The 26,474-nt window shown below is 47.6% G+C and overlaps 2 protein-coding genes and 1 long non-coding RNA gene across 3 annotated transcripts in view; 1 reads left to right on the plus strand and 2 right to left on the minus strand.

Moving 5' to 3' along the window:
- LOC311327418 (heat shock factor 2-binding protein-like) overlaps nt 1–15,264 on the minus strand; it is a gene marked incomplete at both ends in the record, with an annotated part of 468,623 nt that extends 453,359 nt beyond the window's left edge. Inside the window, 6 exons of the mRNA XM_084460453.1 lie at nt 12,875–12,992; nt 13,428–13,572; nt 13,875–14,024; nt 14,620–14,723; nt 14,879–15,026; nt 15,253–15,264. Of these exons, the coding sequence (XP_084316579.1) occupies nt 12,875–12,992; nt 13,428–13,572; nt 13,875–14,024; nt 14,620–14,723; nt 14,879–15,026; nt 15,253–15,264 (677 nt within the window). The remainder of the gene's footprint in view (nt 1–12,874; nt 12,993–13,427; nt 13,573–13,874; nt 14,025–14,619; nt 14,724–14,878; nt 15,027–15,252) is intronic.
- The window catches only part of LOC311327363 (AP-1 complex subunit sigma-2-like), an 80,230-nt gene extending 60,074 nt beyond the window's left edge, over nt 1–20,156 (minus strand). Inside the window, exon 1 of the mRNA XM_084460404.1 lies at nt 20,078–20,156. The gene's annotated coding sequence lies outside the window, so the exon portion shown is untranslated. The remainder of the gene's footprint in view (nt 1–20,077) is intronic.
- Nucleotides 20,157–23,869: 3,713 nt separating this feature from the next.
- Nucleotides 23,870–26,408, plus strand: LOC311327367. The gene is made up of 3 exons (XR_014631100.1): nt 23,870–24,018; nt 25,145–25,260; nt 25,427–26,408. It is a non-coding gene; the product is annotated as an uncharacterized lncRNA (long non-coding RNA).
- Nucleotides 26,409–26,474: the final 66 nt, after the last annotated feature.

Below are 26,474 nucleotides of genomic sequence, written 5' to 3' on the forward strand. Positions count from 1 at the left end.
AACATGGTGCGAAAAACAGTCAACCACAGGCCCCCAAATATCTTAGCAGCTAGAGAATCACACAGCCTCAGAAGCAGATCCAGCATAGCCAACCTGCATCCAAGCAAGGACAAAAACGGAAATAAGTCTGTGACTCTTTGTGCTATCCTAGATATTTGTATGATGCATGACTCGCTCTATCATGTCTTTTAACAACTGTCCAATAAACTAACGTAAGCTAAACTAAACACAGCCCATATTCCACTGATGCACAAATATACAGTATATCAGTGGAACAGAGGCCTCTGTGCATGAACACAGGCCTGTATCCAACACAGTATAGATATTAAAATGACCAGGCCTTACCTGTGGTCAAGGACATTATCAGGATCAAGAAAGGAACCATATCTGTGTCCAGACTTGAGTGCTGGTCGGATAATAAATATAACGTAACCGTGTGGAGAACTGGCTGACGGCTTTATCGGCGATGACTTCTCTAAATGTGTCGTACTTTCTCACCTCCCTTCGTCCTTATCTGATCATCTATAACACAGGAAACTTTCTGCTGAAGTCCTCACCTTTATAGAACACGTTTTTCGGAAACTCCCTCTAATCGGATCCTAGAGCTGTGACCAGTTTTGTATTCAACTGTGTAGGGACGTCACTTAGGATAATTTAAACGGTGAATCTCCGTCGTTCTGTGAATGAACAAAGGAGAGGAGTAGAAAGCTGATCCAGCCACTTTTTTAAGATGGAAGGGCCCAAAGAGTGAGCGGCCTAGTGGCCTACCGCTCAGCCCACCAACTAATGGGGGTATTGAGCTATCTGGATTAGCCAGACTTTATTTTTGCAATGTTTGTGTTGAGGAAGTAATGTTGATTACTACTGTTTCACAAAATGATCATGGTAGAAAGGGGGATCCGCTGGAATGGAAATGTTGTTCCACGCTTCCGGATTTCAAGGTAAGAAGTTGCGATCCAACTAGAAGAGTCACTGGGAGACAGCCTTAGTCAGTATGTTGGCTTCAAAACCAAAGCTGCAAAACTCAAACAGGAACAGGAAACGGATGTGGCTAACCCGCCTCGCGCTTCTGTGTTTCAGAGCAGAGACGAGGTAAACTTAAAAATTAGATAAGAGAGGGGTAGATACTCATAATAGGCCCCTCAAAAAAGAAGAAGTTCTATTAGTGAATAGAGCAGTTCAGTATTGTAGGGAGAATCAAGAAATTGTTAAACCTGTAATAACTGGGCCAATAAGTGGACATAGATAAAAAAGGAGTATGGTTAAAAACACACAAGACACACACGCTTCATGGAATATGTAGAGAGTGGGTCGTATGCCCACCTCCCTTGTTCTCTGTAAAGCGCATTGTGTTGCCTCTGGGTATGAAATGCGCTATACAAATAAAGCTTTGATTGATTGATTGATTGATTGATTCATAAGCTTGGCAATGAAGCGGGGATCAAGTGTGGCCCCGGGGCAGCTGGGAAATGAAGAGAACACTGAACATATAGGGAGTGCGTGGATGAGAAGGCAGACAGTTAGAGTACTGGGGGGCCGTCCCTCTCTCTACTCACGTCGGCCAGGACGTCTTTGACAGCCTCCTCTCTCCTGGAGGCGCTCCACAGCAGGGTGCAGGAGGCCGCGCCCAGGCCCGTACAGAACTCTGCCTGCTGCTGGAGCTGCTCCCTGCTCTCCCAGACCTGCTCTCTCAGGACCAGCTTCTCCTGCGCACGCACACACACACACACACACACACACACACACACACACACACAGACGGGCCCCCACACACACACACACACACACACACACACAGACGGGCCCCCCCACACACACACACACACACACGCAGACGGGCCCCCACCCACACACACACACACACACACACACACACAGACGGGCCCCCACACACACACACACACACACACACACACACACACACACAGACGGGCCCCCACCCACACACACACACAGACGGGCCCCCTGGTAGTGCTCATGTTCTATTCTCTCCTGAAGTGGACCCTCTAATCGTGTGTGTGTGTGTGTGTGTGCGCGCGCGCGCACGCGCGTGTGATTTTCTCCCACAGGTATCTGAAGTGGACCCTCTAGCACCTGGCTGCTCTGCTATGGACGGTTCTACGTCTCAGACTGTCCTCTCCAGGGTTCTACTGTTCTCTACAGGGCTGTAGACTGTTCTCCAGGGTTCTACTGTTCTCTACAGGGCTGTAGACTGTTCTCCAGGGTTCTACTATTCTCTCCAGGGCTGTAGACTGTTCTCCAGGGTTGTAGACTGTCCTCTCCAGGGTTCTAGACTCTTGAGCTATTTGATTAATACATGTCAGATTTTCTGTTGCAATATGTGTGAGATTCACCCCTTTTCTCTTCACCAAATGCCAATAGAATTCAAAAGATATTTCTGTATATGCACTGTGATGCATCCTATATAGTTTCTGGTTGATTGGGGACAGTGTTGTGTGGACATCAGACAAGAAAACATGCATAAACCTTTTTCTTTTACATAGGCAAAAATTGGAAATTGGTATACTTTATCTGCATTTTTCATTACTTTCCACCACTGGGATTTTGGGGGACTTTTGATATGTTATAAAGAACATATGTATGACACTAAAACAGTTGAAATAATTTCTGTTGCAATTTTTTCCATATTGACCCCTTTTGTCTCATAAAATGCCTGGACTACTGGGCTAGTGAAGCCATTGCTAGCCTCTACCCACAAGCCTCCATTACATTGATCATAAGCCTACTAAGAGAATACCAAGGGGAGTCTTGGTAAGGCTTTTATCATCATGATTTATTAAGTCTTTCAAGATACATGATTTGCATTAAAAAATATAATCTCTCTCACACACAGTCATGTAATCCAGTCAATCTAACTCCATAACAAATTGCATTAGGCCTACGTAACTAGCAAGCTAACTATAGCAAACAAAGTCAATGTAGATAGCTAGCTACGTTATTAATTAGCTTAGCTAGCTACGTAACTAGCAAATGTAAATAGCTATCGAACTAGCTATAGCGTCATTTCCACCACGCCCTTAGAGAAAGGCGATTCGCCAAATAAAAAGTGATTGACAACCGTTTCAGGCGAAATGAGTTTTTGATTGACAAGACGATTGTCAGCCTGTGATTGGCCAAAGTAAAAATTGATTGACAGTTGACCCGCCCCCTCGAAGTCTCCGGCCTGCAGAGATACACACTTGGCATTTTTTTGTACCTACTATATAGTAGGCGAAATACAGTATGCACAGTTTTGATGTAGCATGCTGCATCTCGCCTACTATATAGCAGGTAGTATGCGTTTCGGACACGGCCTAGGTACTATATAGTATGTAGTATGCCTACTATATAGTGCCTACTATATAGCAAGTAGCAGGTAGTATGCGTTTCGGACACGGCCCATGGATGTATTGAATAGGACCCGAGAAATAGGAACCAGGAAATAGGACCGCACCGCAGGTATTCTGGGAATTAGAGTCCACTACAGTCCACTACAGCCTATACATGCATAGACATTATCATTTATAATATATATGATTTATAATGTCTGTACTAGCATGTATGTATTGCTAGTTGTCATATATGTAATCATCCAGATTTGTGACAAAAGATAAAAAATTAGACTAAAAATGACCTCAGTGATTGTAGCTAGTAGCTAGCGAGCTAACGTTAGCTAGCTAGTTAGCTAAGAGCTGTAAAGTTACTCGAAGCTCAAGACTACTTTTCATTTATTGACATAGCTGGTATAATCTAATAATTCCCCCAAAAGAACTCCTCCACTAGAGGGTCACAGGTTCTTAACGCTGGCCTTCTACTTCCTGTGTCAACACAAAGTGGTCACCCCAGGTGCATCGTGGGTACTTCTCACCCAGTGTTAATCTGAACGGACGCCTTGGCCATTCTGCTTGCCATACTCCCCTGCAGAACCTCTTTTTAAAGGAAAGAGAGATAGAGGGGGATAGTTGGGGTAAAGTTCAAACCAAGCGCACCCGGGCTGACTCCACCCCTGTGTTGACTTTTCCAAACCCTTCTCTTTTGTCACCGAGTACTTCCTGTCCTGTAGTGTTAGCCCTGATATCACCTGATATCTGATCACCTGACAAGTCTACTAAAAGGTATACACAATAAAGTTGTATAATTAACAAAACAGCAACACTTTTGTCTGCACGTTTTCTTTCGCCGTCTTGAAACCGAGTCTTGTGCATCGGGGCACGTGACCTGTTATCGGTAACAGAGCCCGTGTACTGCAGGGCGGCTCAATGCGCCTGATCTCTCCCGGCCGGGTGACTGCGCTGTAAGACGAGCTCTGAGCGCGCTATCTCTCCAATACATTTTATTTTTATCATTTTTATTATTTGTATTAGACCTTTATTTAACCAGGTAAGCTTATTGAGATAAAGAATCTCTTTTTTCAAAAGCGACCTGGCCAAGAGGCAGCAAATTACAATACAAAAGGTTACAATACAAATAGCATACATACAATACATAAAATAAGCTCAAGTTAGAAGTATAACAACTGATTTAAAAGCAGTGACAAACCCCAATGCCTTCAAGTTCCTTATCCTTGAGAATGTCAACAAAGCTGTCAAACTGGATCAGTTCAGTCAGTTTTAAGTCAGCTTGCAATGAATTCCATGCAGAGGGAGCAGCAGAGCGAAATGCCTTTTCCCCAGTTCTGTGAACACTCGAGGGACAGTCAGTGTAAAGAAGTCAGATGATCGTAAGATGTAGTGTCCTTGATTCCTAATTAGGTAGTTTCCTAGATAGGATGGGACAACACCAAGGAGAGCTTTATAAATAAAAGTCAACATCATCTAAACTGTGGGAGGAGGAGAGAGAGGATGTGTACGGAGCCGGGGGGGAAGAGAAGAAACTGAGATGGAGGGATGGAGAGAAGGAGAGAGAGCGATCGTCCCTCTCCCGGGGTCAGCCGGGGTCGCTGAATGACGCACAGACACGGGGCCCTGGAACGCTCCACACGGTTAGAGTTACACACCAGAAAGTATTCATTCATTTCTGCTGGTCTGCCGAGGTATTTCATACCTGGACTCGTCTCAACAAACTCACTCGCTGCGAAAAAACCACAGCCATGGTTCAAGAGCAGCAAGTTGGTCAATAATCAATAATAATAATAATAATAATAATAATAATAATAATACAGCTCCTGACGAATCAGAGTGAATTTATTTAAATAAATATCTAACATTTTCATACACATGCAAATCATTCGACTGATTTGCCGAGTGCTTTACTATATTTAACAGCCCATCCTTAATTTAGCGCGTCCGATAACATTATACATTCCTTCAATGTAATGTACTGTAAAATGGTTCGACAAGTTAAAAAGAATAATCGACAAAACTTAAATGTAAAAACGACACCAGCACACTGACTGAAAAGGCACAAGGGGGTGAATTTACAACAATTTTCAAGTACACTAGTCTTTGTACAGTAGACAGCATGTTGAGAGACGCCCATCATGTGGCGTGGGGGATCTGGATGCTGATTGGTCCAGGCCTACAGGCCACACCCAGGCTCCAGGCTCCTCAGGGCAGCGTGGGGGTAGGGCTGCAGGAGGGCGTGGCTGTGGACGTAGGGTCGGAGGGCCTGGGGATCGCGGGGGTCGTGGGGGTCGCGCGGGCGCTGGCTGATATGGAGATGGGCCTCCAGGAGCTGAGCGGTGGACGCCACCGTGGCTGAAGAGGAGGAGGAGGAGGAGGAGGAAGAGGAGGATAAATCCAGGGGCTGCTCCTCCGAGCGGGGATGGAGGGGGGAGCGGGACGGAGCGAGAGGGGGGTAGCGGCGGCGGAGCTCAGCCGAACGTCTGTGGGTAGTCTGGAGGGAGGGCGGGGGGAAGTCGGGTACCAGGGGCGGGGCGAGGCGGGGGTCGGCGGGGGGAGGGGGAGGTGAGGGGGCGGGCGGGGAGACGGCGCCCCGCCGAGGGACGAAGAGGACGGGCGGCCGGGAGGAAGCGGTCGCAGGGAGGAAGTGACGCAGAGGAATCTGGAGCGCTCTGGAGACGGAGAGAAGAGGAAGAAGAGTCAGACGATATCTGTCTGAGCTGGGCCTGTCTGTCTGTCTGTCTGAGCTAGGCCTGGATCAACCTGTCTGTCTGTCTGTCTGAGCTAGGCCTGGATCAACCTGTCTGTCTGTCTGTCTGTCTGTCTGAGCTGGGCCTGGATCAACCTGTCTGTCTGTCTGAGCTGGGCCTGTCTGTCTGTCTGTCTGTCTGAGCTAGCCCTGGATCAACCTGTCTGTCTGTCTGTCTGTCTGTCTGTCTGAGCTGGGCCTGGATCAACCTGTCTGTCTGTCTGTCTGTCTGAGCTGGGCCTGGATCAACCTGTCTGTCTGTCTGTCTGTCATTTCATTTCCATTTCAATTTCAATTTCAAAACTTTATTTACACTGGAAAAGGACTCTGAGGCTTCCCTCATTTACAGAGACGTCGAGTTTACAAACAACAACTACAGAGAAATCACATACAGCAAAGACAACAACCAGGGGTAGAAACAAGAGGGAGGTTGGGAGGAGCGGAGGACTAGGAGCTTGGAAGGGGAGTCCGGCGGAGGGCGCGGGTGGAGCTGGGAGACACTGGTCTTGCATGGGAGGGAGCCTAGGAGGAATGGAGGAGAAGACAGGGTTAGGACGTTCAAAAAGTCGAGCAAACAATTCTCAAGGGGGCTCTAGAGCAGACTACCACTGACCACAGTTGTCAACGTTCAAGCGCCCGACGTCTGTCTTCTGCAGCCTTTAATAGTGCTGAGCCCAGGTGGTGATTGGCGTCAGCTGGCCTGATTGCAACCGTCCACACCTGCTGCGGAAGGTGACGCCGGGCCCAACCTCAATGGTGACGTGCTGAGTGGGACTGGGAACGTGACCGCACAACAGAACCCCCCCCTGAGGGGAGGCACCGGACGACCGCCCAGGGGCCCCCGGGTTGTCCCGGTAGAAGTCGTCCAGCAGGGAGGGGTCCGCGAGGTAGGAAGAGGGCACCCAGCTCCGGTCCTCAGGGCCGAAGCCCTCCCAGTCCACCAGATACTGGAACCCCCGCCCCCGGCGGCGGACCTCGAGAAGCCTACGGACAGGCCACACAGGGTCCCCACCGGCCAGGACCCGTGGAGGCGGAGGAGCTGAAACAGGGGGGGACAAGGAACTGGTGGCCACAGGTTTGAGCTGGGACACATGGAACACGGGGTGCACCCTGAGAGCCGGAGGGAGAACCAGACGAACGGCAGTGGGGCTGATGACACGGTCCACGTTGTAGGGACCGACGTACCGGGGGTTCAGCTTACGAGTCGAGGTCCGGGAGGTCTGGAGGGGCAGGTCCCGGGCCAACAGCCATACCCTCTGGCCTGGTTGGTAGGCCGGAGCGGGCACCCTCCGCCGGTTAGCGCAGCGCCGGAGCAGCGCGGCCCGAGCGGTCTTCCAAACCCGACGACACCGGCGGAGGTGGGCCTTGGTGGACGGGACCGCCACCTCCAGCTCCTGTTGGGGAAACAGAGGGGGCTGGTAACCCAAGGAACACTGAAATGGGGACATACCGGTGGCGGAACTCTCCATGGCGTTTAGGGAGTATTCCACCCACGGCAGATACTTGGCCCAGGAGGAGGGGTTGGAGGAGACACAACGAAGGGCCGCCTCAACGGCCTGGTTGGCACGCTCTGCCTGCCCATTGGACTGGGGGTGGTAGCCTGAGGAGAGGCTGGCCGTGGCCCCAATCCCCTTGCAGAAGGCCTGCCACACCTTGGAGATGAATTGGGGACCACGGTCAGACACGATGTCCGCAGGAATGCCATGAAGGCGGACCACGTGGAGCGTCAGGTCAGCCGTTTCAGCAGCGGAGGGAAGCTTGGAGAGGGGAACAAAGTGGACAGCCTTAGAGAACCGGTCAACCACAGTTAAGATGGTGTCATAGCCCTGGGAGACGGGGAGCCCAGTAACAAAGTCCAGGGCAATGTGGGACCATGGACGACCAGGGATGGGAAGGGGCTGCAGGAGGCCCGCTGGAGGGCGGTGGGAGGCCTTACTCCGAGCGCAGGGTGTGCAAGCCGCCACAAACTCCCTGACATCCGTCCTGAGGGTGGGCCACCAGAACCTCCGGCTGATGAACTCCGCAGTCCGCCGCTCCCCGGGGTGACTGGCAACGCGGCTGGAGTGGCCTCACTCCAACACCTGCGGACGGACGGCCTTGGGAACGAATAACCGGTTCCGGGGACCGTTGCCCGGGCCTGGCTCGGCCCGCTGGGCCCGTCTTACCACCGCGTCGATGGCCCAGGTGACGACACCCACCACCCGGGCGGGGGGAAGGATGGCGTCAGGGTCACTCTGAACGCCAGGGTCCTCTCCTGAGGACTGGCGGGAGAGGGCATCCGCCCTGATGTTCTTGGAGCCCGGGCGGTAGGTGAGGGTGTAATCAAAACGGCTGAAGAGGGCCCAGCGGGCCTGCCTGGAGTTGAGCCTCTTCGCCGTCCTCATGTAGGCCAGGTTTTTATGGTCAGACCACACGATGAAGGGCTGCTCCGCCCCCTCCAGCCAGTGTCTCCACTCCTCCAGGGCAGCATGAACCGCCAACAGCTCCTTGTTGCCCACGTCGTAGTTCCTCTCAGCGAGGTCGAGGTGGCGAGAGAAGTAGGCGCACGGGTGGACCCTCTGGTCCTCCTCCGACCGCTGCGAGAGAACAGCTCCGATGCCCGTGTCTGAGGCATCTACCTCGACGATGAACTGCCTTGCTGGGTCGGGGTGGACGAGAACCGGAGCAGTGGTGAACAGGCCCTTGAGCCGGAGGAAGGCCGCCTCAGCCTCCGGGGTCCAGACAAACGGGCGGGAAGGGGAGGTGAGAGCGTTCATGGGGGTAGCCACCTGGCTGAACCCTTTGATGAACCGGCGAACAAAACCGGCGAACCCCAGGAACCGCTTGAGCTGGGTGCGGTCTGTGGGGCGCGACCACTCCACTACCGCCTTGACCTATGCGGGGTCTGCCCGCATCCGTCCGTCCTCCACCACATTGCCGAGGTACGTCACTGAGGTGGTGTGAAAGACGCACTTTTCGGCCTTGACATAGAGCCTGTTCTCCAACAGCCGTTGGAGCACCAGGCGGACGTGCTGGTGGTGTTCCTCCATGGACCTGGAGAACACGAGGATGTCGTCCAGGTACACCACGACGAAGATGTTGAGCATATCCCTCAGCACGTCATTAACGAGGGCCTGGAAGACGGCGGGGGCATTGGACAGACCGAAGGGCATCACCCGGTATTCGTAATGGCCAAGATGAGTGTTGAAGGCCGTCTTCCACTCGTCACCTTCCCTGATCCTGACCAAGTGGTACACATTGCGGAGGTCTAGCTTGGTGAACACCCGGGCGTGTGTGAGTGGCTCGAAGGTGGAACTAAGCAGCGGCAGGGGGTACTTATTTTTCACAGTGATGTCGTTTAGTGCTCGGTAGTCTATACAGGGTCTCAGGCCACCATCCTTCTTAGCCACAAAGAAGAAGCCCGCTGCGAGGGGCGAAGACGACGGTTTTATAAGGCCTGAGGCAAGGGACTCGGCGATATAACTGCGCATCGCCTCCTTCTCTGGGAGGGAGATGTTATAAAGCCGCCCCTTAGGCAGGGCGGCCCCAGGAAGGAGGTCGATGGGACAGTCATATGGCCGGTGAGGGGGAAGTGAAAGGGCTCTGTCCTTACTAAACACCAGGGCGAGGTCGCGATAAATGTGAGGCACACCAGTGAGATCTGGAGGAGAGGACACAGGCCTGGGACTGCTGGACGGAGACAGGGCAGAGCGCAGACAGGTCGCGTGACACGCTGTGCTCCAACCCATGATCCGCCCAGAGGCCCAGGAGATGTGAGGGTCGTGCCTCTCCAGCCAAGGTCTACCCAACACCAGGGGCGCTGTAGGGGCGTGTATAACAAAGACACGTATGGACTCTGAGTGATTACTCACGGGGCGGCTGTGGCTCAGTGGTAGAGTGGGTCGTTCAGTGATCGAAGGGTCAGTGGTTCGAATCCCAGCTCCGACTGTCCACATGTCGAAGTGTCCTTGAGCAAGACACCTAACCCCAAAATTGCTCCCAATGAGCAGGTTGGCGCCTTGCATGGCAGCTTCGGCCATTGGTGTGTGAATGTGTGTGTGAATGGGTGAACGAGAGGCCATTGTAAAGCGCTTTGTCCCTTAGGGGTGAGAAAAGCGCTATATAAGTGCAGTCCATTTACCATTACCCGAAAGAGTGAGCGTGAGAAGTTCGGTGGAGTGAGTGATAGTGCCCAACGAATGACCGTCTATAGCCCGGGCAGAGAGGGAGTGATCCAAGGGGACTAGAGGGATACCGGCCTGGCGAGCGAGGGAAGCATCTAAGAGACACACATCAGCCCCGGAGTTGACGAGGGCACTTACAGACAGGGTCTCCTTTCCCCAGGCTAAGGTGGCAGGGAAAAGACTGTTCTTACTCTGGGGCTGGGAAAAAGAGGCTTTACTCACCAGTACACCCCTTACTGGTGAGCGGGGTCGTTTGGGCGAGTAGGGCATGTCTTGATGATATACCCCTCCTTCCCACAATAGAGGCACTGCCTGAGACTTATCCTGCGATCCCTCTCGTCTCGCGAGAGACGAGATCGCCCGATCTCCATAGGCTCTCCGGCCCCGGATGTAGAGGCTGCCGGAGGTAGTGCGCGCTGGAAAGGAGGCGGGGTCAGGGCGGATGGTGCGGCGGTCCCCGAGGCCGAGCGACTAGGGGCTGGGCGAGGAGCAACACGGTGAGCTCGGTCTAAAAGGCGTTCATGAAGCCGCGAGTCCATCCTAAGAGCCAGGGTGATGAGTTCATTCAGGGTCTCTGGGCTGTCACGGACGATGAGGTCCTTGATAGCGTCACACAAGCCCTTGCGGTACAGGCTGAGGAGGGCTGTGTCGTTCCAGCGACTCTCGATGGCCAAGGTCCTGAACTCTACCGTGTACTCGGCCACGGAGCGGGATCCCTGGTGGCTAGCCAGTAGCCTGCCAGCTATGTCCTGACCGTCTAAGGGGTGGTCGAAAACTGAACGAAACTCGCTCCTGAACAGGGGGTAGTCGGTAGCATAAGCCGCACCGCTGTCTACAGCGGCTATGGCCCAGCTAAGAGCCTTATCGGCCAGGAGCGACATCACGAAGGCTATCTTGGCCCCGTCAGAGGAATACTTAGAAGGCTGGTGAGCAAACACCAACTCACACTGGGCTATAAACCCCCGACCCCGATTTAGGTCGCCATCGAACGCTTTGGGGCTTACCAAGCTGGGTTCAGTGTGATGACCCAGCTGTACGGGGAGAACGGGACTGGCTGCGAGGTTGGGAGGACTGACTCCAGGACTGGGACCAGGGGCAGGACCGGGACGAGCAGCCAAGGCGTCTAGAGTCTGCTGGATGGCAGCGAGGGTTCCAGACATGGAGTCCATCTTGGCGGCGAGGCTCGCAACCGTACAGACGGTGGATTGGGACGTGGCCTCCAGGACGCTTATCTGGGACTGGACCGAGGGAAAGGCCTTTCCCAGTTCGGCTTGGAGTTCGGTGAGTTGCGTGGCCTGCCTAACTACCAGCTCACGTAACACTGAGGGTGCTTCGATCCCCGCTCCCGGGGTCCCGGCTTGGCTCATTGGCTTGAACGTTCTGTTACGACCCAACCGGGCAGAGTAGCCAAATGTGCCTGGGACCTCAGAAGCAGAGACGGAGACCCGAACAGGTTTCAAAAGTTTAATGAAACAATATAACTTAACTGGCTTAAAGTGTGTGTGTGTGTGTGTGTGTGTGGTCAAAATGTCAATGGGATGTGTACTTGACTATGTGTGTGTCTTGCAAGTGTCTGTGTAACCTCTGTGTGGTGCAAGTGTAGATGTAGGGCAGCGTGTTGGAAATGTGCTGCGGAACTAAAACTAACGAGGGAGAGTCCGAGAGGGAGAGTCCAGGAGGTAGTCCAGGGTAGAGAGCAGGGGGGGAGGTCCGTCCGAGGGGATCCGGGGTTGGGAAGCACGGGGGGGTCCAGGGGTAGAAACAAGAGGGAGGTTGGGAGGAGCGGAGGACTAGGAGCTTGGAAGGGGAGTCCGGCGGAGGGCGCGGGTGGAGCTGGGAGACACTGGTCTTGCATGGGAGGGAGCCTAGGAGGAATGGAGGAGAAGACAGGGTTAGGACGTTCAAAAAGTCAAGCAAACAATTCTCAAGGGGGCTCTAGAGCAGACTACCACTGACCACAGTTGTCAACGTTCAAGCGCCCGACGTCTGTCTTCTGCAGCCTTTAATAGTGCTGAGCCCAGGTGGTGATTGGCGTCAGCTGGCCTGATTGCAACCGTCCACACCTGCTGCGGAAAGTGACGCCGGGCCCAACCTCAATGGTGACGTGCTGAGTGGGACTGGGAACGTGACCGCACAACAGTATACACACACTCAAATACACATAACACTCTGCCTACTGTACTGTGTGAAATCTTTGCTACATAACATTTTTGTATTCCTTCTATGTATGTAACTCTCCTACTGTGTACTATTTGCCCCACTATTTTAGAACTGTATATTTATTTGCCCAGGGACTGCGGGTGGAAATTAGCTGTTTAGCTATAACTATATATTATATACACTGACCACACTACATTTTGTGTACCGTTTTTTTATCTTATTTTGCATTTGTATTTTGTACTGCTCTTTTGCACTGTCCTGTCCCTGCACCTTGTCCAATGTTGTCTGTCCCTGTCCAATGTCCTGCACCATTGTCCGAGGCAAATTCCTAGTATGTTGAAAAACTATATGGCGATAAAGCGAATTCTGATTCTGATCAGACCGGAGAGAAACTACAATGCTAGCTCTGATTTAATAATAACTCTGTAATAACTCTTGATGATAGGATGTGCAACTCTCACACTTTGAGTTTGGGGAAGACGCCTGGCTTCAAGAGCTCCAGAAGCTGCATCAGCGTATCCAATAGGACGTGAGCAGAGTTGGACAGGAAGTCCCGCCCACACGTCACAGCCGCCACATCTGAGTGGACCAGAAATAAGCAATGGTAAATGGGTGTGACATCTACAGTACAGGTCATTAGTATGAACAGGGTAACCGCTTATTAAACAATAATTAAGGCTAACAGTGCACGGGGAGGGATAATTTGTACACAATCATGTGTTCGGAATCGCTCCCTATTCACTATTTAGTGCACTATATAGGGCGTCAGCCATTTTGTTTGTAGTGTCCGAATTCTCCACGGAATTTTCGTTCCCTATATAGTTCACTATTTATTACCCACAATTCACCTTGATTTGCAGGGAACAGTGCATGTACCCTACATTTTCTCCGTTCCCTAGGTAGTTCACTACATGGTGAACCCTATAGAGGGAATAGGGAGTGAGGGAACGAGGGAGCGATTCCCAACACAGCTATGGTTTGAAGTAGCATTCGGTTGCACGTCTGGACACTCACTGGTGACAACTCCAGCCAGGGCCAGGACAAACTGGTGCTCATGGGAGTCGTAGTCCTGCTGTCCGCTCTTGGCCTCCCCATCCAGAGACTTCACAAAGCTCTCTAGAGTCTGACCTGCGAGGCTGAGGAAGGATGGCAGCTTCCCCTGCGATGCACACAAGACACACACAAGACACACACGCTTCATGGAATATGTAGAGAGTGGGTCGTATGCCCACCTCCCTTGTTCTCTGTAAAGCGCATTGTGTTGCCTCTGGGTATGAAATGCGCTATACAAATAAAGCTTTGACTGATTGATTGATTGATTCATAAGCTTGGCAATGAAGCGGGGATCAAGTGTGGCCCCGGGGCAGCTGGGAAATGAAGAGAATACTGAACATATAGGGAGTGCGTGGAATAGAAGGCAGACAGTTAGAGTACTTGGGGGCCGTCCCTCTCTCTACTCACGTCGGCCAGGACGTCTTTGACAGCCTCCTCTCTCCTGGAGGCGCTCCACAGCAGGGTGCAGGAGGCCGCGCCCAGGCCCGTACAGAACTCTGCCTGCTGCTGGAGCTGCTCTCTGCTCTCCCAGACCTGCTCTCTCAGGACCAGCTTCTCCTGCGCACGCACACACACACGCGCACACACACACACACACACACACACACACACACACACAGACGGGCCCCCACACACACACACACACACAGAGACGGGCCCCCACCCACACACACACACACACACACACACAGACGGGCCCCCACCCACACACACACCCACACACACACACAGACGGGCCCCCACACACACACACACACACACACACACACACACACACACACACACACACACACACACAGACGGGCCCCCACCCACACACACACACAGACGGGCCCCCCGGTAGAGCGGGTCGTTCAGTGATCGTAGGGTCGGCGGTTCGAATCCCGGCTCCTCCTGACTACCTGTCGAAGTGTCCTTGGGTAAGACACTGAACCCCAAAATTGCCCCCAATGAGCAGGCAAGCGCCTTGCATGGCAGCTGCCGCCATTGGTGTGTGAATGGCGCTCCGGGCCAGTGTAACAACTGGATGGGGAGCGCGTTACAAATGCAGTACCTATACCTATTGACACACGCACACAAACCTACCTCCGACACTAGCTCTTCTATCACTACCTCTGCTCTGTGGGGATAGGACCCCCCCCTCCTCTCTCACCTCCCTCTCTTTCTGACACTCGCTCTGGGCGGCATCCAGTCGCGAGCGGAGGTGCAGGCACTCCTGCCTCAGCTGCTCCTGCTCCTGCCCGAGACGATCCCTCACTGCACACAGCACACACACATTCCCCCACACCATCTCATTTGAATTCTACGCTTCCTGGAGAAGGTGATTTAAGGCGTTTTGTTTGTTTTTTAATAAAGAAGTAGTTTTTTATTTTTATTTGTGGTGTTTTCTGTCATGTGATTGGTTGTCTTACATGTCTCTGCAGTACGGGCTTTGTGTAGCATTTCTACCAGGTCCCCATTCACTACCTTCGGTAAGAACTCTCGGAGCTGCATGACCTCTGTGGTCAGCCTCTCCAAGTCTCTTTTCTTCACTTTAACAAAGCCATCTTGGTTGTCATCCTGTAAGAAAGATATATGAGTGTTTCTTTATTACCTGCACACGGGTGCTTGAAAGTTGGGCTGATAGCGTCAAAGGTTTAACTGTGATGACACCTAGTGGACAAGCTCGGAACATCGCCAGTGTCAATCTGTCCTCACTCTTGCCCAGCTTCAGTCTAGTTAGGGAATTTTATTGGGTATTGACCATCTGTAAAAAAAAAAAATGCTTACCAATAGCTTTCTTCACCAATGTGTTCATCTAGGTGTCTACTAACACATATCAATTAGTGCAAAGCCAAATCCTTGTGGAAAATTCTTGGGAGCCAATCAAAGTTGGGATGCTCAGAGGGCCTGGGCGAAAAAATTGGAAAATAAACTTTTGCCAATATTAGCTTGTGGGATGTCTAACTATGTTTTTGGGGGGATGGGGGATGGGTGAAGAAAGCTATTGGTAAGCTTCTTTTTTTGTTGTGCAGATGGTCAATACAATTAGCTAAAATTCCCTAACTATACTAGTGGAAGTCTTCAGTCAGATCATCGCATTTTTTATAAGTGACAGTCATTTCTTATCATACGATCTAGACTACAAATTGAGAAGAGTATTATGTGTTTTTGTGAAGAGTATTAGCCTAAAAACATAGTCATCGTTCCCGTTCCTATGGGAACATGTCTATGTTCCCCGGGTCTTATGTTCCCCGGGTCCTATGTTCCCCAGGTTCTATGCTCCCCGGGTCCTATGTTCCCCCTGAAAAAGGGTTCTATGTTCCCCGGGTCCTATGTTACCCCGAAACGCGAAAGAAAAACGTGATTATGCCATCACATGTTAATGACAAAAGGGGCAGATTATGCACCTATTTTAGAAAGGTTGCATGTTCATCGCAATAATCGCAGAATTCCGTGCAAAATGCGAGGCTTGCATGATTTCGGAATTTTTTCACATCAAGTTTCAGAAATGTTGCATGTTAACTTGACATGGATCAGACATAACCTAGCCTAGTGATGCGCAATGCATGACGCCTCAGTAGGCTACCCAAAGCAGCTCTGACTATAATGTAGGCTATTCTAGATTGTAGGCTAGCCTACTATTGGTTTTATGTCAATGAATGGAGAAGCTGCTTGATGCCTTTGTGAAGTTGACAGTGTCCCAGTCCAAACCCATCCTTCTGTGAGTTGGGATAAGGCTCATAAGAGGCGCAAATCCGTTGGGGAAAAAATCTCTGTGGAGAGAGGATCCGCTCGCAGTACAAATGATAGTCACTCGACCACTTTGCGCTTGAAATAACTGAAGTTTAATAAATAGGCCATCACACACATAGGCCTATGAAAAAATATAGACAACAGTTATCTTATTTGGTGATAGGCTAACTTCAGAAAATAAAAAATAAAAAGGAGAAGAACTAAAACATTCAACCCTACATATTCCATTACCTAATCATTGCATTTTTTGTGTGTAAGAAAACAAGAAACAACACACTCGGCCTCCAGTGGTTTCTTAATTTCTTCCATTAGCTATTGTTTTAAATCAACATATTTTACCAGATTTTTTCGCATTAAATCATGCCATGGCATAATCACGTTTATCTTTCGCGTTTCACAGGGAACATAGGATCCGGGGAACATAGAACCCTTTTTTGGGGGGAACATAGGACCCGGGGAACATAGAACCCTTTTTTGGGGGGAACATAGGACCCGGGGAACATAGGGAAGACCCCGGCATGGGAAACTCAACTCATTTTAAAGAGGTGGGTAAACTGAGTTTACCTGGGTTTACTCATCACTACACGCCTGCTTTGTAATGTTGCATTTTAGCTCTACAGATAATGACATCTATCTATTATCATATTGTAAACACAAGTTTATGCCATACGCACAAATGAGTTAAAGTTTGCCCTAATAATATTCCCCCTGTAGGCTCACATGGAAGACAGAGGTCCTTACACCCAAGTCAACCTCCACGTCCCTGCTGAGGACCTATTTTGACGGCGCGGACACAAGGAGGGACTTCAGATTGTCAAAATCGACACAGAGGAACCTTGGTGATGGTCAGGAGGATGGGGCAAGACCATGGAGGTGCTAATAAAAGCAATAACAATAATAATAATAGTTCATTGCATTTAGAGCTTTTCTCAGTACTCACCCTTTACAATGGTCTTGTCATTCACAGACAGGTGCTAGTCTTTGGAGGTAACATTACATCAGTCATTTAGCAGACACTGTTGTCCAACATTACCTTAGTCATATATTTAGCAGACACTTTTGTGTGTCTGCTAAGCGACTTACAGTAGGCCTAATTGCATTTAACCATTTAAAGGTTGAAGACCTTGATGGTGGCCATGGTCCTGCTGCTGCAGATCATCCCAACCCTGGAGATGGCCTCAGAGAGTGTCTCACAGCGGCAGCATCAGCACAAGCTGCCTGGGTCCCAGCTCTTGGTGAGCACGACTACCCCCATCCTGCCATAAGTAGTCAGTCTATCAGTTCATGAGTGTGCTTTGCCTTGTTCCTTATAGACAGCCTTGAGGCTTTAAACACCGATCAGTTGGTTATAGGCAGCCTTGAGGCATTTGTTTAAATGTATTTGTATTTAAATGTATGTGTAACACTGTACATAGTAATCAGTTCTCTAAGTTTTTTGGGGGGAGACAACAGATCAGCGTTCTCATTGCATCTCCTGTCTACCTTTTGCAAGGAAAGCTAATGATCTGACCAAATATAAACAAGTCAAAAGTATATTTGAAGACCATTGTGTAATAAAAATATCCAAGAAATGTTTATGGTTGTTTTTCTTCCATTATACATGTAAAGGTTACTTCTTGATGTATTTACATTTCAACAAAGTGTAATATCTACACATCAGACACATTGTCTTGATATGTCTACAGGTCATGTACAGTAACTTGGAAGGTCTTAACACAACACGCAGAGCGCTTTGGACATGTAACTCCCTTATCAAGTAGTCGTTAGTCAGACACATTAAACAGTGATGCTTTCATAACCGTCTCTGAATAATTCCAATGAAGCATTGTGAACCAACATGTGTGTTCCGTCTTTTATGCCTAATTGCAAACTACAATGTCCATTAGGAATGTTCTTTTACTCTAATGACTGGTTTTAGGTAAAGTGACATTTGTTCTTTGACTGGGAATACATTACAAGGAATGACACACAAACACCAATTTAATTCAAGAAAATACATTTAATAAAAAATAAAAACAATAATGTAACAAGGTAAAACAGGTTTTTTTGACTGAGGCTTCTAGAAGCAACATCAGCCGGTCCTCCCTCTCCTTAAACAACCCCCTTTCCTCCCTCCACTCAGCCTTCATCTCTGCCTTCTCTCTCCCCCATTCAACATCAGCCAGTCCTCCCTCTGGAGGACGGCCAACTCTTCCCTGTTTACGGGGAAGAGAAACACCACGCTGAAAGGCTTGGAGTAAGTTAACTAACGTATGCATTGTTGTTCAGAAGCAATCCAGCGGTCTGTTTACTTTGGATATTGATTTATGTAGGACCTACATCTTAGAAGCTGGGCTGCAGGGGACGACGGAGACAGCCTGGATAAAGCACGCAGAGAACCTTGTAGTCATGTACAAGGTGATTTTGATCTACAGGCTACATGATAGAAAATATATTGATAGGGACTCACAGTTTGTATGACACTAGAAAACTGTTATCTAACCTCATAGGACCTAAAGAGCCCCAGAACTGGGGTCAGCACAGAGGGAGGGGAGATCACAGCCGCTTCGTGGAAGTGGTACGGGGTCTTGGAAGAGGCGATGGGGGCCACCCATGCAGCCGTCCTCCAGAGGATCATCGTCCCTGGTGTGGTCGTTGGTCCCTGTAATACATCCAGAAGTATTATGGGACAATGAATACTAATATATGATATATGAACAGTTGAACTCGTTTAAATCATGGAATGAACAGACAATTGTTTAAACAACTTCAAGTAACGTTAGGCTCGGTGGCTTAGGTTAGCCATTTAATAACTCATCACAATTTCGACATTTCTTGCACATTTCTTAAGCGATCATGGTCATATTACATGGAAATGTTAGTCTGTTTCTCTCGATTCTAGCTATAGAAACATCTAAGATTTGACATTAATACGTTTTGAGCAAGAGCCGTCTGAACACCTGTAACGTTAGTAGCCTATTAACGTTGGCTGGGCTAGCTAGCTAACGTAACGTCCACCACAGAGATCAATGCAAGCAGCTAGCTATCATGACGTTCTTTTTCGAAATGTCATTTCTACCCCACCTATATACACAAAACTGCATTTGTAGCTCTGTGTCGTTATAACTAAGATATCTGTCCGGAAAAATAATTTTTCCATCGACAAATTAAGTCAATACTTACATTTGAAAACTCCCGCTGCGGTCCCGGAGATCTCTTCGTTCGCCATCTTTTTTTATTTTTCTCACAGCCCAGTGACGTTTCACCTCTCGACTTCCGGAACAGTATGCTCTGGACTATGCTACATTTACGCCCATTTTTTCGCCGATTTCGCCTACTATATAGTACCTACTATATAGTAGGCGAAATACAGTATGCACAGTTTTGATGCAGCATGCTGCATCTCGCCTACTATATAGCAAGTAGTATGCAATTCGGACACGGCCAGGGAGAAGATGAGTGAGAGGAGGGGAGAGGAAGGGAGCAGAGGAGAGAGAGGGAGAAGATGAGTGAGAGGAGAGTAACAAGAGCATTTCAGTGACAGGTGTTTTGAAGTTTATTCATTCTATTTCTCTTCTCAAGTCATAAATCTGCAGCCAAGAAAGCGACCCCACAGTTCAGAATCAGTCTGTATCCAAACACTGATCGCCTGGTTGTTTACGTGTTTACATCAATCAGGAAATGTATTATTTTGACAGTTAAGTGTGTAGTATTATTTAATGTAGTAGGCTATTAATCACGCTTAGTAGTTTTAGTTTACATTGATTTGACAATAAAGCGAGTTATAAAAACAGGGTGCAAACACACTCAACAATGGCTCGATGAAATCATCATCTTTCTGTCTTGCTAGTGTATGACCACTACAACTAAACGAGATATAACTCGGGTAATCTTACCTTAATCTTGATTATGTCCAATTCACGAGAAAATCTGCTCAGTTCAACCTTTCGTCGCACACTTATGTAGCTCCGTCCGTGTTGGGGATGTGAGATGAGCGACCAATGCAGTTAGCCGCCTTGTCATTGGTCGAAAGGTTTACTGTCAGCGGTTCTGATTGGCGGAGCCATCCCGTTATTCCATCGGCTATTCACGGTGCACGGAGGACAAGGTGGGGTCGCGGTAGTCAACACATGATCTCTAAATCAAATCTAGTGAGATGTTTGTGACTCTGTGAATATATCTCAAACGTTTTGGCACGCTGAACATGCCTATAACTAATGCCTTTCACAGCATTTTGATTTGAATGGAAAATGAAAAGTGTACAAATCAAAAGAGGAGGAAACTCGTAGAGGGGACGTCGTGTTTAACAGCGCCCTCCATAGTATAACTGCGGTCAAGCCAGCCTTCAATTTGGAAATACAAGTCATGTGGGCCACAGCCAATTCCCCTTTGCGCAAACATTAGCGTCATTACGGTACATCGTTATTTCTCTTGTAAGGATTTACCACCGTCGCATTCACCGACAAGTAGTGAAGTCAAATAACTATGGTTTGATTAAAGAAGTGAAAGGCGGTTGTGGTGTGGCATTTCAAAATAAAGGACCTCTTAATCATCTTAAATGCCACACCACAACCGCCTTTCACTTCTTTAATCAAACCATCGTTATTTGACTTCACTACTTGTCGGTGAATGCGACGGTGGTAAATCCTTCCAAGAGAAAAAACGATTTACCGTAATGACGCTAATGTTTGCGCAAAGGGGAATTGGCTGTGGCCCACATGACTTGTATTTCCGAATTGAAGGCTGGCTTGACCGCAGTATAGTATAGGGCATTTTTTGAAAATGCAGTCAGAATGATAAACATTCACATGAAGCCGTGGCGGAGCTCCAATGTCAATGTGTTGAAATACATGTTCGTAGCATTGCTCTCACTCCCGCAACGGGAGATGTGTTCTTGCACCACAGATCACTGACACTACGACACTGCAAGAGGGGGATCTTTCCATCATCAATGGTCGCTGGCCGCTGGAGCACAGCTTTCAACCGGCATGTTAGGGTGCGTTCGTTTGTGGTCGGAGGTGGCAAGTCGCAAGTGGCAAAATACCTTCCTCCGACCTGTGTGCATTCAGCTATATACCATTATATCACAGTTACCTAGTTATATCTATATACCATTATATCACAGTTACCTAGTTATATCTATATACCATTATATCACAGTTACCTAGTTATATCTATATACCATTATATCACAGTTACCTAGTTATATCTATATACCATTATATCACAGTGACCTAGTTATATCTATATACCATTATATCACAGTTACCTAGTTATATCTATATACCATTATATCACAGTTACCTAGTTATATCTATATACCATTATATCACAGTTATCTAGTTATATCTATATACCATTATATCACAGTTACCTAGTTATATCTATATACCATTATATCACAGTTACCTAGTTATATCTATATACCATTATATCACAGTTACCTAGTTATATCTATATACCATTATATCACAGTTACCTAGTTATATCTATATACCATTATATCACAGTTATCTAGTTATATCTATATACCATTATATCACAGTTACCTAGTTATATCTATATACCATTATATCACAGTTACCTAGTTATATCTATATACCATTATATCACAGTTACCTAGTTATATCTATATACCATTATATCACAGTTACCTAGTTATATCTATATACCATTATATCAGTTACCTAGTTATATCTATATACCATTATATCACAGTTACCTAGTTATATCTATATACCATTATACCACAGTTACCTAGTTATATCTATATACCATTATATCACAGTGACCTAGTTATATCTATATACCATTATATCACAGTGACCTAGTTATATCTATATACCATTATATCACAGTTACCTAGTTATATCTATATACCATTATATCACAGTTACCTAGTTATATCTATATACCATTATATCAGTTACCTAGTTATATCTATATACCATTATATCACAGTTACCTAGTTATATCTATATACCATTATATCACAGTTACCTAGTTATATCTATATACCATTATATCACAGTTACCTAGTTATATCTATATACCATTATATCACAGTTACCTAGTTATATCTATATACCATTATATCAGTTACCTAGTTATATCTATATACCATTATATCACAGTTACCTAGTTATATCTATATACCATTATACCACAGTTACCTAGTTATATCTATATACCATTATATCACAGTGACCTAGTTATATCTATATACCATTATATCACAGTGACCTAGTTATATCTATATACCATTATATCACAGTTACCTAGTTATATCTATATACCATTATATCACAGTTACCTAGTTATATCTATATACCATTATATCAGTTACCTAGTTATATCTATATACCATTATATCACAGTTACCTAGTTATATCTATATACCATTATATCACAGTTACCTAGTTATATCTATATACCATTATATCACAGTTACCTAGTTATATCTATATACCATTATATCACAGTTACCTAGTTATATCTATATACCATTATATCACAGTTACCTAGTTATATCTATATACCATTATATCACAGTTACCTAGTTATATCTATATATCATTATATCACAGTTACCTAGTTATATCTATATACCATTATATCACAGTTACCTAGTTATATCTATATACCATTATATCACAGTTACCTAGTTATATCTATATACCATTATATCACAGTTACCTAGTTATATCTATATACCATTATATCACAGTTACCTAGTTATATCTATATACCATTATATCAGTTACCTAGTTATATCTATATACCATTATATCACAGTTACCTAGTTATATCTAGTGCATTCGAGCAACTGGGGGCTGAGAAACATATCCGAATTTGTGACGAGGAAGTGTGAGTTCATGAGGTGTTTTATTTAATCATTCCTAGTAGCAAGTCGGAATTTGCCACCTCCCAGTTATAAACGAATGCACCATTAACACGTTAGCTAGCTAAGCTGATGAACTAATGGATTCACGGTAGACATTTTTGCAATGTTAAGAATTGAGATGTCCTATGCTATGTACAGCCTAACCTAATGCATTAAAGTATTCCATGCAGACACTGTAATCGGTCTGTAATTTCAGGTTCGGTCGGTCTGTCCCGTATATGCTCCACAGGTGAACCGACCAGGAGGATGAGGAGTCGCAGCAACCCAGGCATGAGGCTCGACGGCTTCGCCAGAGTCGTGCAGGAGACCATTCTGTGTCACCAGGTAGGGTAATGCACGGTATTTATAATAGGCTCTTTGCACAAGCTCCACTACTTACTGAAATTCTACAGGCATATTTATTTCCTGTCCTATACTATTGGATGGAAGTGATTAATCAGGTGTGCCTATTGCTTGTAGGGGCTTGCAATATGCGATTGAGTTTTGTGAAGCGGCTAGAGGGCGGAAACCCACAAGCCTACTGTTAAGTGAATTGAGAATGTGTTTTTTTGTTTGTTTGAGGGTTTATGTTGTTTGTGTATGTGACTGCTACTGAGGCTTGACCAAAGGTCAACTACTACTGGACTGTTATGGAATCCAGATACACAGCGTTATCATTATCTGTGTGTGTATGTGTGTGTGTGTGCGCGCGCGTGCGCGTTTGTGTGTGTGCATGTGTGCGTGTATGTGCATGCATGTCTATGTGTGTGTGTGTGCGCGCGCACATGCGTGTAGAACCCTGTGACAGGCCTACTACCTGCCAGTGCTCAGCAGAAGGATGCCTGGGTCCGGGACAACGTGTACAGCGTTCTGGCTGTCTGGGGGCTGGGCATGGCCTAAAGGAAGATCGCAGACAGAGACGAGGACAAGGCCAAGGCCTACGAGCTGGAGCAGGTGAGGAACCAGAGGCCTGGGGCTGGAGTTAGGACTGGAGCTAGGATGTGGGGCTGTGGCAGAGGGTGAGAGAGGGACGGGAGGAGACTGGACACGGCCTATAAGAACAACACAGATGAAGATGAAGATATGGTCTGTGAGCTGGAGCAGGTGAGGGACGAGAGGCCTAGGGCTGGGTCAGGTTGTGAACCTGGAATGTAGGGTAGGTCCTGAGTACTTGGGACTGGGGCAGGGATTGGTATTCCAAGTATAAGGAGCATCATGAAAAAAAGCAGCCCTTCCGAGTTCAGAATGCACTTGAGGGACCCTGAAAACAAGCCGATCATTTGATCAGGTCTGGTAGGTGCCAAGGCTCCAGTCCAACAGAGAGGAAATGACGAGAAATTTACCAATACCAGTGATAGTTATGCCTTTAAGAGAGAGATAGCAAGCCTACCTTATCATAAATAACACAGTGATGTGCGTCATCTATCACCCGTAATAAATCTCATGGTGGAGTGGTAGACAGTCCAAGTGTTTCAAGGTTGTCACAGAAGCATGTCTATATACAAACTGTAGGCAGGTAAGTATATCGGCCTCTAGTTAGTGCAACATTTTCTAGGAGCCTGCAGTTAATTGTTTAATGTGTTTTATGTGTCTTATAATGTTATGTATGCCGTGTGTATGTTTTATAATGTGTTATTGTCATATGGCTAACATACTGTACAGTCAACTACCATTCCGGCAAAGTACAGTATATAGGCCCATATACTGTAGGCAGGTACTGTAGTATAGGCCTCCAACTATTGAAGCATTTTCCAGGAGCTTGCCCAGAGCTTTTTGATCCATATAAGCGGTTGATCACCATAACCATGATCACTACAAGCGGTTTCCATTGTATATAAATCAACTTAGCTTTGATTTAGTAGGAGTCATGGATTGGGGCTGCAGACTAGTCATGTTCTGGTGACATGCTATTTCTCTCCATCTCTGCAGATGTTTGGACTAGAGCGTGTATTGTATGCATGTGCTGCGTGTGTGTGTGTGTGTGTGTGTGTGTGTGTACAGTATGTGCGTCTGTGTGTTTTTGCGCTTATGTCACATGTTTGTCTGTGTTTCTTGCTTGTGTGTGTGCATGTGGCTGCAGGTGGAGAAGGTGGAGAAGTTCAAGCACACCCAGAGCACGAAGGACTGCCCGCACGCCAAGTACCACACGCCCACCTGCGCCACGGTTGTCGGGGACAACCGATGGGGACACTGCAGGTGGACGCCACCTCCCTCTACCTGCTGGTCTTGGCTCAGATGACGGCAGAGTTGTGTGTATGTGTGTGTGTGTGTGTCTGTGTGTGTGTGCCTTGTGAGCCTGACTGTGTGTGTGTCCGTGCATGGGTTTGTGTGTGTGTTTACTAATGTCTCTTAATTTCTCCAGGTCTGCGCATCGTATCCGCGCCAGTGTAACAACTGGATGGGGAGCGCGTTACAAATGCAGTACCTATACCTATACCTGTATCCAACCTGGATGAAGTGGCCTTCATACAGAACCTGGTCTTCTACATCGAGGCAGCCTACAAAGTGGCAGTAGGGGGCGCTCTACCCTTGGTAGACACAGTTCTGTCTCTCTGATGGTATTGGAAGGATACTGTGATGTTGACCATTGTGTGTGTGTGTGTGTGTGTGTGCGTGCCTGTGTGTGTGTGTGTATTTGTGCATGCATGTTCGCACGTGTACATATGGGGTGTGTGTGCAGGTTTATGGGATGTGGGAGAGAACAAGACCAACCAAGACCAACCAGGGCATCCCGTAACTCAACGGTAGCTCCGTAGGCATGGCTAAGGTACTGGAGATCACAAAAAGGTCACTTAGAGATCACATAGAGGTTTAGGCTTGGTTTTAGAATGCATTTTGGACAATCAGATTCAAAGTGGACAGGGCTAAATACAAGTGTAAACGGCCACCAAAACGTTATGTGAAACTTTTCCTCAAACCACTTGCCGAGGTGGTCTGGGACACATTTGACCACATATCTTTAGTAAACTCTAATGCGTCCTGAAGCGTCCCCGACAAAGACGTAACAGGAAAACACGTCATCAATGCAGGATAATTTTTCTCCTTTTTCGCCTTAGCCTGCGCTCTTTTTCCAAGTCAAAAATTACTTGTCCTATCAATCGAAACAGTTGGAATAGTCCAGGCTTTCATGAACATTTTTTTCAGTCTGATTGAAGTCAAACCAACTGATTATTGATTTGTTTACATGGAACAGCTGTGCGACACGCACGCAGGCAGGAGTGAGTGAGTTACTATGGTTACTATATACGAACACAAGTGGTCAGCTGGATACATATGGAGGCGCATGATAGACACGGGTGTAAACAATGATGTGTCTCGCTGTCCACTTGTGATCCGATCGTCCAAACCGCTGTCTGGCCATGTCCTGTTCGGGTGGGGCTTGCACCTGAAAACCATCTTTGGGGGGGCTG

The sequence above is a fragment of the Borostomias antarcticus genome (genome assembly GCF_949987555.1).
Source record: "Borostomias antarcticus genome assembly, chromosome: 32".
Classification (NCBI taxonomy): Eukaryota; Metazoa; Chordata; class Actinopteri; order Stomiiformes; family Stomiidae; genus Borostomias; species Borostomias antarcticus.